This window comes from Trachurus japonicus, chromosome 23, assembly GCF_045865225.1.
Source record: "Trachurus japonicus isolate A0001 chromosome 23, Traja_1.0".
Taxonomy (NCBI): Eukaryota; Metazoa; Chordata; class Actinopteri; order Carangiformes; family Carangidae; genus Trachurus; species Trachurus japonicus.
Genome location: NC_140929.1, coordinates 11,771,857 through 11,785,751, shown reverse-complemented (window position 1 = coordinate 11,785,751; position 13,895 = coordinate 11,771,857). Strand labels below are relative to the sequence as shown.

The 13,895-nt window shown below is 42.3% G+C and overlaps 1 protein-coding gene across 1 annotated transcript in view; it reads right to left on the bottom strand.

The window, feature by feature from the left end:
• Positions 1 to 13,895, bottom strand: part of plxna4 (plexin A4) — a 229,461-nt gene that overhangs the window by 17,307 nt on the left and 198,259 nt on the right. The window contains exons 23-27 of the mRNA XM_085769926.1: positions 10,432 to 10,498; positions 9,314 to 9,460; positions 8,094 to 8,253; positions 4,451 to 4,554; positions 1,697 to 1,796 (exon numbers count right to left, since the gene is read on the bottom strand). Coding sequence (XP_085626052.1) covers positions 1,697 to 1,796; positions 4,451 to 4,554; positions 8,094 to 8,253; positions 9,314 to 9,460; positions 10,432 to 10,498 — 578 coding nt within the window. The remainder of the gene's footprint in view (positions 1 to 1,696; positions 1,797 to 4,450; positions 4,555 to 8,093; positions 8,254 to 9,313; positions 9,461 to 10,431; positions 10,499 to 13,895) is intronic.

Below are 13,895 nucleotides of genomic sequence, written 5' to 3'. Positions count from 1 at the left end.
CCGTAAGTTACAGCTTCAAGTCACAACTACGACTTGGTAGCGTTCCAGGTAACCCGTAGCTCGTGTTTTTACCGTCCTGTTGTCTGTGAAAGTTCCCTATAACGGCCACTCGTAACTTCCGACCCGTGAACTCGTACCAGATCGAACTGGTATGACTTCACAGGAAGGAAAAACACAAAGTACGAGTTTCCTTGAACGCACCATGAGTTAGCAGCCCCCGCCCTTGTCAGGCATCAATTGGTCCTCGTGCTACGTCACCACATTCACGCGCATCCCTTGGCTGCACACACAGCCCTTCATGCCGTTCTCTCCCCTCATTGGATAACACTTGTATCCCACAAGGAAAATTTTCTCCTCGGGTTACAGCAGAGCAGAGTGACGGAGAGACTCGTGTTTAGGCTGAAATACTTCATGTAAGTGATTGCTGACGGAAAATAGGACTATTTAGGACTTATATTAAGAAAAACATTCCACTGATATCTGCTTTAATTATTTATTCCGTGAAGTTAGAGAGCCAAGGAGTGAGACAGAGTCAGGGATACACAGGAGAGGATTTCTGGTTGGATTCTATTCTGATCCAGCTCCACACACACACTGGAGTTTGTTTTTTTCTGTTGTCGTTTTTTTTTCTCCTTCTCCTTCTGGTTTTTGATGGAAACTTTACATCAAAGATCAAACAAGGTTTTTTCCTTTCATTCTCTGACTCAACATGTTACACAGTGTTTGTGCTTTTTCCATAACTTTCTCTCCTGCCCCTCGCTCCCTCCCTCCCCCTCCTCAGCAGCTGTATCAAATTCAGATTCATCGCTTTCTTCACTATTTGACCATTGTAGTCAGGGTGAGTTCAAAGTCACTCAAGCACCACACCAGTTGTGAAGTGGATGACACTTGCGTTTGAAGTCAATCACTTAAAAAAAATGGCGAGGGGAGATATTCCTGGCATCCTCCCTTTTTTTCCGTCGCGCCACTCACCTCGTCCTATCTGGTCTCATTTGGAGCCAGAGAAGCGAGGCGAGACCGTATGGAGATGAGACGATGCTAATAATGTGGCACCACATTTGATGTGTCTGAAGTGTTTGTGGGCAGCGAGTCTGGCCCTTTGATCAGCTACTAACTTGATGGTTTTGCAGGTTCAAGGAGACGTGCGGCAGACGGACAGGCAGAAAAAAACACTGGCACATTGAAGGATGGGGGGACACACTTTGGAGTCTCAAGCGGCCACAACAACAAAAGAAAGAGTCTATTTGGTCTCTTGTTATGTTTTAGAAATTCTTTCAGCCACTCTAAATTGTGTCTTGTCTTCCCAAGTCTGTCACTGTTGACATGCAGGACCCTGTCATTTTCAGATGGGAGCATCCACTGCTCTACTGTAGGATCAGTTACTTTCTTTCTATGTATTTGTCTCCTTCCTTCTGTAATAAATGTCTATTTAATAACAGACATTTGATGTTTTTTATATGTCTGTGTTTTGTTTGGCTTAAATAATTATTTAAATGATTTTTCTGTGTACTTAAATTTATTTCTAATTTGGCCAATTTGCCTCGGGTTTGGATGAACCGTAGCCACACCAGCAGTGATGCAAACTTCAATGAGAGGTTAAGTTCATGTTCCCCTGATGTGAAATATGAAATAAGTATAGTATGTGACTCACACAGCAGTCAGATTGAGCATAAACTTCACAATCAAGTAGACTTACCATATTTACTTGCAGAGGTTCGAGACACGGTGGAATTGTTCACTGAATTGTAGGCGGTAACTTGCTTGGGAACCAAGGCCATTACTGCATTATCGGGCACCTGCAAAAGAGATGCATGTATTATGCAAATGATGTGTGCAAATGTTCAAAAGAACCAGGAAAGCCTTTTGCACAGATTTTGTTATTTTCATTTGAGCATATTTCTAATACAACCAATCAAAAAACTCATATATCATTGTTTTGGTGTCATGTTCCATATTTTCCTCCATCTATTCCACTTTGATGTTGGTAGGCAATACTTTAGGATATAGAATATCTTATTACCCTTATGTACTCTATTCAGCCTACACATACATATTATGAGTGACAGGGGGAGGGGGAGTTTAGAAAAGCAGCGTACAGGCCTGTGTGAAAGGGGACATCCCACAGTCTCTATTCAATAATACCTTTCCTCTAGGGTTGTGTGAGTGTGTATGAAGGTGTGAAAAATCAAGCAGTGCGTGTGTCTGTGTTGGTCTACGTGTAAATAAGTGTGTGTAAATGAATGAATGAGTCAATTGTGCACTCCACCTTCCCCAGTCAGCCAAACGGGATTCAATTAACACAACTGGGATGGAGTCTGTCCCAGCTATGCCCAACCCCCCTCCACCCACCACACACACACTCGTATACCAACACACACACATCGACACACCAACACACACAGCCCCTATTCTGCATAATCTGGCTGCCCGTGCTGCAGGGTAAGGCAGGGTTAATTGAAGTGATCTCTATCATAGTGTGGGTGGATGGGACAGGGAATAAGGACCAGGGGCCTTTTGTACGTATATGTGTGGGTGTGAATGTGTGTGTGTGCTGGAGCCTTATTAAGATTGTATCATTATTTCACCCAGTCACTCAATCTGCTCCTTATGCATAATATGTTTATATCATTGTAAGCAGGAGGCCCAGGGGGCAGATCTTGTTATTCCTTTGTGGGGAGCCCCCCACAACTCTCCAGCACCCTTAAGCATGCGCCCTGATCACTGCTCTTATATGTTGAATAGATAAAAAAACGAGCAAAGCACAATGGAACATAATGAAATGAGAAAAGGAGGAGTGGCATTTGGGGAAATAACATTTGGAGGAGAGGATAAAGGCAGAAAGTGGAGCACAGTTCCCTGAAAGAGAGGAGGAGGAGGAGGACGATAGAAATGTCTCTCATTACGGGACAGAAAGATCTGATATGGCAAATGTCACAATTTTGCTTGTAGCTACTATGTGATGTTTTCTTAAACAAGAAATCAGCTCAGTTTGTAATACAAAGACAGAGTTAGTAGGAAAATTCAGTTAGGGACAGACCAGATTATCTTAATAAAGCAAAGCACACATCTCTATCCAGTGGGTCTGGGTGGCCATGTTACTGGTATTTTACTACTTATTGTCCTGTACTTACTCTAATAAGATGTACATGTATTTAGATAACATGTCACGAGAGGACATCTCTGGACCAAATCTAGCCATCAAACCATTTGCTGAAATAAAGTCATAAAAATAAGAATGGAGATGCTAAGTGTGAAACTGCAGATGCCCTTGACTGAAGGCTGGATGTGTTTGCAGCGTCCCCTCCCCTTCACGGTCTTTGCTTGGCCTCATGACAAATTTTGAGTGGATGGGAGTGTTTTCTTTTTTTTGGTCTGTCAAAGATAAGGCGCCCTTATTACTGGGCCTGAAAAAATGAATTAACTTCTGTCTTCATTATCTTATCTGTGATTCGAATCAGTCCCCTAATCCATTCCACCAGCGCCTCCCTCTCCAAGCCTGTTGACACTTGCTGCGGCTGACATTTAATTTAGGCACCATGCACTCGTGCTTGGTGGGGACAGTGACTGCTTGCTCGGCGGCTGGACTTATTAACACCGTGTTGACAAAGCAGGCGAGTTTTTCAAACCAGACTCATTGTGGTTGGCTGGATAAAGTCGCTTCTCAAGACAAAACAAACGTTTAGATGTGTGTTTGTCTGCCATTCTGCATGAAAGTAAGAGATATTTTGTGCTTTTGTCTTTATTTGAAAACCTGTTGATAAATGAGTAAATTCAGGTCTTTCTTTGTACTATCAACTCTACAAACTGTTTGCCATGTGTCCCTATTGTACATTTTGAACAGTAATCCACCTAAGAAAGAAGACAACACTTGACGAGACATCAGATTTTATCTCAAGCCCTCTCCACACATAGGTGTTAAAAGTCCTTTGACCACATGGAGGTGAGTTGAGAGGGCTACGGTGATGGCTACATACTGTACTCATTAATTAGTGAGTGGTAAAGAAGAGAGGAGTTGGTATGAATAAATACAATACCACAGACGCGTTCAACACTTATTATCAGGCCCTCTGTGTTCAGTGTCAAAATTATTTCATGATGTGTGAGAGACATTGTGTTCTTTGTGTGTATATTTGCTGCTGTGGAAATGGGATTAAACCAACTGTACCTTTCTTTAAATGAAGAACATGTGAATCCCTTCAAATACAAGATGTAATCTATTGATTAAAGCTCCAGACAGAAGTCTTTGGAGATAATAACCCTAACCCAAAAATGATTTCTTTATTTGCAACATCTAAAACTTTACGAACTCTTTGGATTTCTAAAATGCCAAATTTTGAAATGTTATGAAAAACTCCAAGTTAGTCAGCAAGTTAAACACAAACAAAAACCTGCAGGGAAACATGCAAGTTGCAGTTGTGCACATTTTAAAAAGACACAGTAATGTCCGTACCTGATAATGAGCCAACATGTTCAGTCTCTTCCAGTCACCTTCAATCTTAGTGGTGACATCCTCATCCTGCAGGATCATGCGCTGTCCTCTACCTTGGCGCCACTCTGGAGAAAAAACAAAAAGAAAGGTCAAAACATGACCTACACATCCACGTAACACTAATCCTTTGACAACATTTACTTTACTTATTTCTTGAATCTGTTTACACAATTTTCTATGTTCTGTTTTTTGGAAAGAAGCAATAGATTGTGATGGTTGTCCTAAAGCTGGGTTTTCATTTTGGACTGTTGTTTGATGGATAAAAACTTGGTTGAAAGTCTTAAGAGTATGTTTGCAGCGACAATCGATACATCTAAGTATGTAAAAGAAATAATGTTTTGATGGCGGACGAAGCTTAGTAAGTGTTAGAAGAAAACATGAACAATATCAACAGAAAAAAACAGCTGAAGAAGAAAGCGTCACTCTTTTCTTATCTGTTTGCCAGAAAACGAGTTGTCACTATCTCCATCTTCATCTATTGAACTTTTTCTTTGTTTTCTTCAGAACAATCATTTTGTATTGGAAAAGAGATGTAGAACCAAAAGAGCAATCGCACACATGAGAGACAGTAACAAGAGGCAAGTTAAATTAATCACCCACTTTACTTTTTTTCTTTTTAGAGTGAAGCCCCCCCCCCAAATCTCCTTCACTGGCGCGATCGATGGCTGCGATTACAGCTGTATGCCCAAGGCTTGTGCACTTCCATTTCCATCAGCAGCACTGGCCCTTATGCTGTGCTCTCTGACGACACTATTGGTCTCCAGTCTCCTCTTTTCAAAACCCTATCCTCTGCTGTAAGACCAATGTCTAGCTGCTCTTATTATTACAGCTGGTAGCTTAGGTAGAAGCAGGCCAGACTCACATCCACGCCAACACTGAATGGCGGAACAAGCGAGCTGCACACATGAAACAGCAGCTATATTCAAAGACTGCAGATCACCTCATTTCTATGCTTTTCAACAAGCAACTTCCACTGTACATGACAGCGCCTTTCATTTAAACAAGAGGACAGCATTTACATGACCTTACAACCAAATTACATATACACCAGGCTTCCAACATCAGCACAGAACAAACCAAAGTCTTTGATAAATACATCTCACAATACCTCAGCAGCATTATCATAAGTGAAAGAGGAAAGCCATCTCAAAAACAAACAAGCACATGATTCCCTCCTTTCTTTTTGCAGACACCATGGGCTTTATGAATACGTTATTGTGTCGGTGCTCCTCGCTGTGTTTCCCACGAGCGTCGGCCACTGTCATCTCCTATCCTGATCACAAACAGGAAAACAAAGCAGCAATCACCGTGGTGTGTGATGAGGCCTGTCTTTGGAGGATCGAAAGGAATTGTGTTAGCATCTGAAAAATCAGCAGGAAATAAAGATCCTCCTGTTGTTTTTGTCTATACAGTACATCTCCCCATAAAGATGCAAATGAGGACCCGTCTCCAGTTGAGACTCAGTAAACAGATGAAGAAATGAAGAGAAAAAAAGGAATAAATAAAAGAATAAACTTGGTATGAAACCAGAGCAAACTGAGATTACTCTGATTCCCAAATCCAGTGGTCTTTGCTCAGTGGGACAACAACGGCAACACAACGGTGTGTGTTTGAGTGTGTATGTGTGTGTGTGTCTGGACTAGCTTTGTAGACTCAAACACAGCAAAGGAGATAAGGGCTTTTGGGAATGTATGGAAGCTCATGGTGAAGAGAAGGGCTGAAGGTGACTGTTGTACTCCACAGAGATGCATGACACACATTTGCTACTAGCGGCACGCACACAGTGACACAAAGGCACAAACACAGGGCCTAGCTTCTTTGTTCTCGGGCCCTATCTCCTCTGGTGCCCTGCGAAAGGGCTGAGAAGCAGAATTGAAGCAGAGGGGAATTAAAAACAATACCTTGGATAACAACACTGCTGGCCAATCTGTCTCAGGACAGGGCTGCCACAATCCCATTATACTTATCAGCCACTGCAATCAGTCTGTTTATATGCGTTTGTATGTGTGGGGGAGTGTGTCAGAAATCATAAGAGCCGCTGGTATCACCTGTGTACCAACAGCACCTCTCTTCAAATTAAAAAGCGTGACACGATTAAATGGAGAGACCTGTTTCCTCTGAAGAATTATTATCAAAATAAACAGCACAGGACCAAGAAATAAAAAACTACATGTGTGTGAAGAGAGACCAGTCTTCTAATCTGTACAGAAACATACTGTAAATATAGCACAGCATTTAATTACATGCATGGGTTTTCCTGCGAGCTTGCATTTACTCATCGTCTTTTTCATACTCACAATCAAACAGACAGAATGAGTGGCCGGCTACTGTACCTCTAACAATATTCAGGTCCCTTTTGTAATAAAACAATAATATAACAACACATCCTGCCCAAAGGGGGGCTATAAAACAATTTTATCCAGGAGTGTCGTCAAAAGGCTAAACCAATCTCTTCACTTAGCTATCACAGTCAGATTCCCCATGGTATGCACTCAACCCATCTTAGATCTGGGGTTGGTTATAAATATGCTATTGCGAACACACAACAGGGGCTTGGAAAATCCATCTGGCAATATTAAACCATAAAAAGCACAGCGCACGGTGAAGAGACAAACAGTCATGGATAACACTGCTATGGTCACATTCATGCACATCTGTGCACATGTACTGTACACACACACAAGGTGCGCCAAACCTGTTGATCACTAGGTAATTTGCAGAGAAGTTATATCGCTGCACCTTTAAGTAATTTGAAATATATATTAGACTGGAATTTAAATGCATGTATACAACCCAGTAAAAAATAAATACATACTGTAGCTGCCAATAGATCTCATGAGTGGCAAAGAGGGCCTGTAGCTAAATCAAGGCCTTCCTAAACATCATATCCTACTTGTACTAGAAAGACAGAAAGACAGAAAGAAAGACAGAAAGATAGAAAGACAGAAAGAAAGAAAGAAAGAAAGAAAGAAAGAAAGAAAGAAAGAAAGAAAGAAAGAAAGAAAGAAAGAAAAAGATTTTGTAAGGAAGACATCACTGAGCATTTTAATTGATTAGCTGATCAATCATCTGACTCAGACACCAGTCAACAAGAGAGTCGATCGATGGGAAGTTTGGGGAGGGGAGAGATGAGACTCAAACATCTGAGCCAACAGAGCCAGGAAGTCAACTCTCTGGAGGTTGAAAAGAAAGCTACCTCTCTATATCTAAGAAGACTTGTACTTTTTAAGCAGGGCTGGATAGGGCGGTGGAGAAGCCTTTGTAAAAATCAATGGGCGTCTGAGTTCAGTCTGCTTTTCTCCAGGTAGAAGGGGAGGAAACACTGCATGGATAGAAATGTTTTGACAAGCTGCACAATATATGTACGAGAGCAAAATCTCTCATGAACTACAGCCCTGAAAAGTGGAATTACAAATGTCCTTTTAAAAGCTGTAAAATATATGAAGAAGGTCAGAACCCTTCAACAGCGAGTCATAGAAGGACTACAAAGAAGGGCTGCCATGCAAACTTCTTTCATTTAACTAACCCTGCGTTGTAAACAAAATGTTTCAGTACATTTAACCTGCATTTTGAATGTTTATTACAAAAAGACAACCTCTCATACCCAGGTCCATGTCAGAGGCTTTTAGGCGGTGTGAGTGTGGGAGGTTCTTGTAGATGGCATCCAGGATCTTCTCCTTCACCTGGCTGATAGTGTCACAGTTCAGCACTTTAACCTGGATCTCTGGGCTCTTCTCGTTCTCTGGATGGATGCAGTTCACAACCTGTAGCAGAGACACACACAGGGCTGCCACTGTGAGGTGGGGCAAAGCTAAAAGCGTGTTGTTATTTACTTTATTTCGAAGTCAGCTTCGTTCTGGTTTATCTATGGGTAAAATTTGCTGACATTTTACTAAGTTTATCTAATGCACAAGGTAGCAGGTGCAGCATGCTGGTCGAGCTTTGTGTGTTTTTTATTAATAAGGCTGACTTGCATTGGTACTCAGTGGAGCTGCACTGATTTTCAGCTTGCCAAAGGGTCTGAGATTTGCAGGCAGCAAAAGAAAAGATTGTTCACCAGGGAAACTTCTCTCCTCAGAGCTTGAAGAGAAACACCAGCATGCGATCTGAATTGATGAGCAGTAAAGCAGCTAATTATAATATTATTATCATATTCATCAGTTCAGTCAGTATGGCCCTCTGGTGTTGGTGCAAATACTGTACCTGGACTACAGGACAGCATGAATACACATTATAAACGACTTGGTCTATATTGTGGAAAATGTGCTGGGTGAGCGGAGTACTGGAGATTCAGTTACAAAAGGCCAATCTGTGGAACATTTTAAGGATGTTTTCCCCTATCACAGTTCACTATGGACATTTGACAGAGTATGCAAATCAGTACTCCTAGGATGTGGACTACAAATGGATGACAGAAGGACTAAACAGCATCTGAGTTTCCCCTGCTGAAACTAACAGATCACAGTGGAGAGGGGACAACAACAGACAGACTCAGGGAATAAATGAGAGGTTCCTGAAGGGGAGAGTGTTATCGTCTCTCTGCTTGTGCAGATACATACACATGCATAATCTCCTTCTTTCCTCCTCATCCCTAAGCCCTGCTCTTTTCTTTCTTGACAGCTCTAGTCTCAACAGGAAGTGAGGTCGCAACTCCTGTGCCCCTTGCATGTCAAGCGTAACAGCGACAACTTTATGTCCCGTTGCACATCTCATGACCGGCAACCCATATCCACCCTTTTTCCCTCCTCTTGTCCCTGAAAGCATATTAAGTGTCCCCTTTCAGCCCTTTTAGCCCGAGGACCCCTGGGCAGGTGAACCCCTTACCAGCGTCTTGTAGTCAATCTGTTGTCTGATGAGCTTGTCCTCACTGAGCGAGTAGCGCGCCTCTCCTGTGATGGAGTCAATGGGGCCTTTCTCCATCTGCTGCTTGATGGCACAGAAGAGGGAGAAGAGAGGCTCGCCTGCACACTCCTGAAAAGAGATTTGAGGAGAAAGGAACAGGGAGAAAGTTTGGAGGGAGTGAGAAACTTTGAAGCCATTTCTACAGTCAACTCACTGATATACTGACACTGACAGCATAGTTAATAATGTCTGAGAAAATATCTATCGAGAATGTAGTAGTTGCTTTTTCTAATGTTTTTTTCCAGGCTGCTTTTCCTCCGAAAGTTGCTGAGCAGGACTTATTTAACACTATGTCCCAAACTCTTTCGTCCCCCTAAATTAAACTAAATTGTAGCACCTATCGATACATAAACTTTGCTGAAATGATGCTGGAGTTTGGGAAGGGTTTGATGGATAAACTGTGAAAAACACCATAAAAGCCACCCCAAAAGAAACATTGCTGTTTATCAAACTGAAGAGATTGGCCTTCTGTCATTTTTTATTCTCCTCCCAGCTGCAGTGAAAGGATGGGTCGAGGGATGGAGGAGAAAAACAGGATGACGGTGACATTTTCTTCACTCAAGGCAAGGAGTGGTGACACACTGGTGACGTATTAAGTAAAAACTACTTCCCTGCAACGGCCTATTGACATTTTCGCATGAATGCGTGCTGAAATAAAACAATTCTCTACTAGATGATAAAGATGATTTTTAATTAAAAGTAAAACCTTATGAATTTTCATTAAAAGTAAAACCATATGAATATCATAACAATTATATTTCCTGATTTAAAGCCCAAACTATGCATTGTTTATCAGGCATGTATCTTGTTCATAAAGGTTTACTTTAAATATAGACAGTCTGTGGCTCAAAGTCCTATGTCCTATGAAGAAAACCAATTAATAATAAATAAAAAAAAGTACGACAAATGGCTTTCTACTGTAATATGCTCAATTGCTATTGAAATTATAAACTTATTACATCTACAAAACAAACAAACAAACAAACTGGTAGCAATTTTTCCTAAAAATGTAAAAACTTTATAATAGTTAGAAAAGTCACCTTCAGAAACTTGTAGAGGAGGAAGGTAAACCAGTTGGTCAGCATTTTCTCTGCGACAGACTCAGTCCTGCAAACAGACACACATAGCACATAATGAACATATGATCCCCCACACTCTTATTACCATCACAAATATTCAACACCATCATCAAATATTCTGCTAAAATTGGTGACCGCTGCTAATGAATAGGCTTTCGTTACACAAACATAATTGCGCAGACATGAATTGAGAGGGCTTTACACATGCTATATGATGGCCTTTCAGACAATCTTTCAGCTGGCTTTTATGCTCAGGCACGCCGAGGGCAGCTTGCCTACGGTGGCGGGGATTTTAATATGAGGCAAAGCAATTAAAAGCCTTTATTTGATCCCCGTGGATTGATGTCGTTAGGGGCTGGAGCAGCGCTGTAATAACACTGGCCTCATTATCAAGCGCTCCCTAGCCTATTCACTGGACTAACACTCGATCCGTGCACAATAGAAAGTGAATGAATACATCTCCCTCTCTTTCTCCGCCTGGCATCCATGCTCCACTGGTGTGGCAAAATGGTGTGTATCTGCATTTGTGTGTATGTGTGCCTGTGTGTATGTGTTGACCTGGGCCAACAGTGTGAATGATCCCGTGTGAATGACTAATATGCATACATAATAACAACAGCGGTGGTGGCGAGGGGAAAGGGAGGAGAGGCGAGGATCGGATATCCTTTGACAGCAACCTTCTTGGCCAGCAGCAGGGGTGTGTGGGTAATCTGTCAGAACACCTCAAACACACACACCCCCATACCCCTCCCTCTGCTTTCAATGAGCAACTACCATAGGCATCAATATTTCAGGATTAGTGTCCGTTGTGCGTTGTGTGTGTGTGCATGCATGCGCGTGCACATGGGTTTTGTCCCAAGTGTTTTCGGCTGCCACCTGCAGCCCTCCCACCTCTTACTATTCAGACAGCCTCTTTAAGGGTCTCCACACTGAGGCGTTTGGGGGGGGTAGGGGGCTTGATGTCTGCTGTGCCAGTGGGCTGGCCTGGCACCCCCTGCCAACACTGGCACAACACCTGGGGGGGATTAACTTCCTGCCTCACACTGTGCCCGCACTTTTATTTTGCCGCCCCTCCTGCCCCTCCTCCGTCCACAGATCCAAGGGTCAACAAGGTCACTTTTCATCTTTCCTTTCAAGTGTCCTTGCTGTCTCTCTCCCTCCCTCTGGCTTCCCCATTCTGGATCTTGTAATAATACACACTTCCAAATTCGCTCCATTTCCACAAATGTAGCCCATCTATCAAAGGGATGAAAGGAGTATGGAGAAAGGAGGTGGTACACTGCAAAAGAAGGAGGGATCAGTGGAAAAAGGAAAATGAAAAAAGGACAAGAAGAAATGTGTGACTGAGTCTGGCCATTCCTTTTTCCTCTTAAACTTCCTTTTCCTTATTCTCTTCCAATACATAGTGTGTTTGTGTAACTGGACAAGTGTGAGAGTATTTTAAGGATTGCATGCAAAAAGCACAAATTAATCCCACTGTGTATGTGTTAAATTAATATGTGCACTGACTAGTGTTTATTGTGTGTGTAAGTGTGTGTGTGTGTGTGTGTGCTCCTGGCAGTCAGTGCCAGCCCTGCAGCAGTAATAAGAAGTCTTGGCACAGGCCAGTCTTTGGGGAACCAGGATAAAAATAGCAATGTGATCGAGCTTTAAGATCTAACATGAGCATTTGGTATTACAACTTTCAAACAATCTTCTCTCAAATCTGCTACTCAAAACACAATCCAACCTATACTTTGGGTTAATGCTACGAAATGTTCGGTGACGCGTTGGCATGGTCAAGCTCGCCTACTTGGCAGCCAGACAGACAGAGGGGCAGTGGGCACTAGATGATCTAGAGCACAGGGAACCTGGCAGGGCTCAGTTTCCCATGATTACCGAGGTAAGGTCGAAGGGAATCCGTGTTTCATCATACATAACTGAGGGTGCCAGTAACATGAATTTGTATACCGTATCTGTATGAAATAGGAACAGAGGACTTATATAATGTAAATCAAGAAAGCCATAACAAAATACAGTGTAATCCTGATCTTCTGCCATATAATCAAACCAAACAGCCTGTCTTTCCTTTGTTGATATATATTTGGCTTCGAATGATCCCTCATTGCATCAGAATAATGAGGCAGCTACAAATTTTCAATTATTTGGAGATATTTTGCAGATTAATCATAAGAGGCGACAAATTCCAATCACAAAACAACCGATCATAAATTGCTTATTTTGCCCAACGAACAATTTCACACATTTAAAAAGAGATGGAAGCAGAGCTTGTTTAGCTGTTTTGTCTGGAGGATGACTCAGACTTTATCAATTATCAAATTTCTTGCCCATGATTTAATCAACTGACTACATACAAATAAATAAAGAGGCCCAAGCTATGAAAAAAAAACAAGAAACTTTCTTGTAAAAAGAGGCAATAGTGGTTGTGTTAATCAAACAGTCAGCTGCGTCTGGGAGTCTCACCTGCTTTCAATCACATGTTAAAACGGTACAGCTTCAAGTTAGAATATATTTCCACTTCCCACTCTGGTTCCTGGTAACAGAGTGTCACTAGCTGCTGACGCTGACATTTACTCTATCTGCTGCTCACACACAAACACACAAATCTTCTTTCAACAGTGATTATCATCGTAGTTAAACAAGGGGATGCTTCGCTCTGTGTGATGATTGTGTGTCCACACTGGAGCCAAAGGAAGGTAGTGATCAACACGAGAACATATTGTGCTTTCATCTTTTGCCCGATATCAGAAGTGTTATTTTGACGCATTAAATATAGCCAAAACAAAATTTAAGGTATTGGAAAGGCTGTTTTAACTCTGCGTGATGTGAAGATGGATGGTGGTGAGGGGAGGCGAGAGAGAGAGAGAGAGAGGTGGAGGAATGAAGGGAGGGATGAGAGAAGTTAAAGGAGGAGAATGCAGCAAGGAATGTGACAGATGGTTGCGGAAGGCTCTCGTTAGTTAGCCTGCCTGGTGGAAGTGCTTCAGCACAGGTTGAGATGGGACAGATGGAAGGATGTGTGTTTGTGTGCAGAGAGAGGAAACAGACACACACATGTCCACACACATACACAGATTTCTTGGAAGAGGAGGCACAGTGTAGCCAGAGGCACCCTGCTCATGCACTTTAAGCATTGATTTGGCAATCAAGAAAACAGACGATCAGAAAGAGGAGAGGAGGAAGAGCCTGGAATATGGATTGAGAGAGAAAGAGAAAGAGATAAAGATAGTGGCAGCGCGACACAAGCGGCAAAAGTGGCATAAGCAAGAGCAAACGGGATGAGAGCAGTGGAGAAAAACACTCAAAATGAGCAAACATTGTGAGAGAAAGACAGAGAGAAGAGAAAGACAGAATTTAAGGGAGAGAAGAAGGAGGGAGGGGTGCTATCTTTCCGAGACCAGATTAAGCTTCATCTTCGCAGCCTT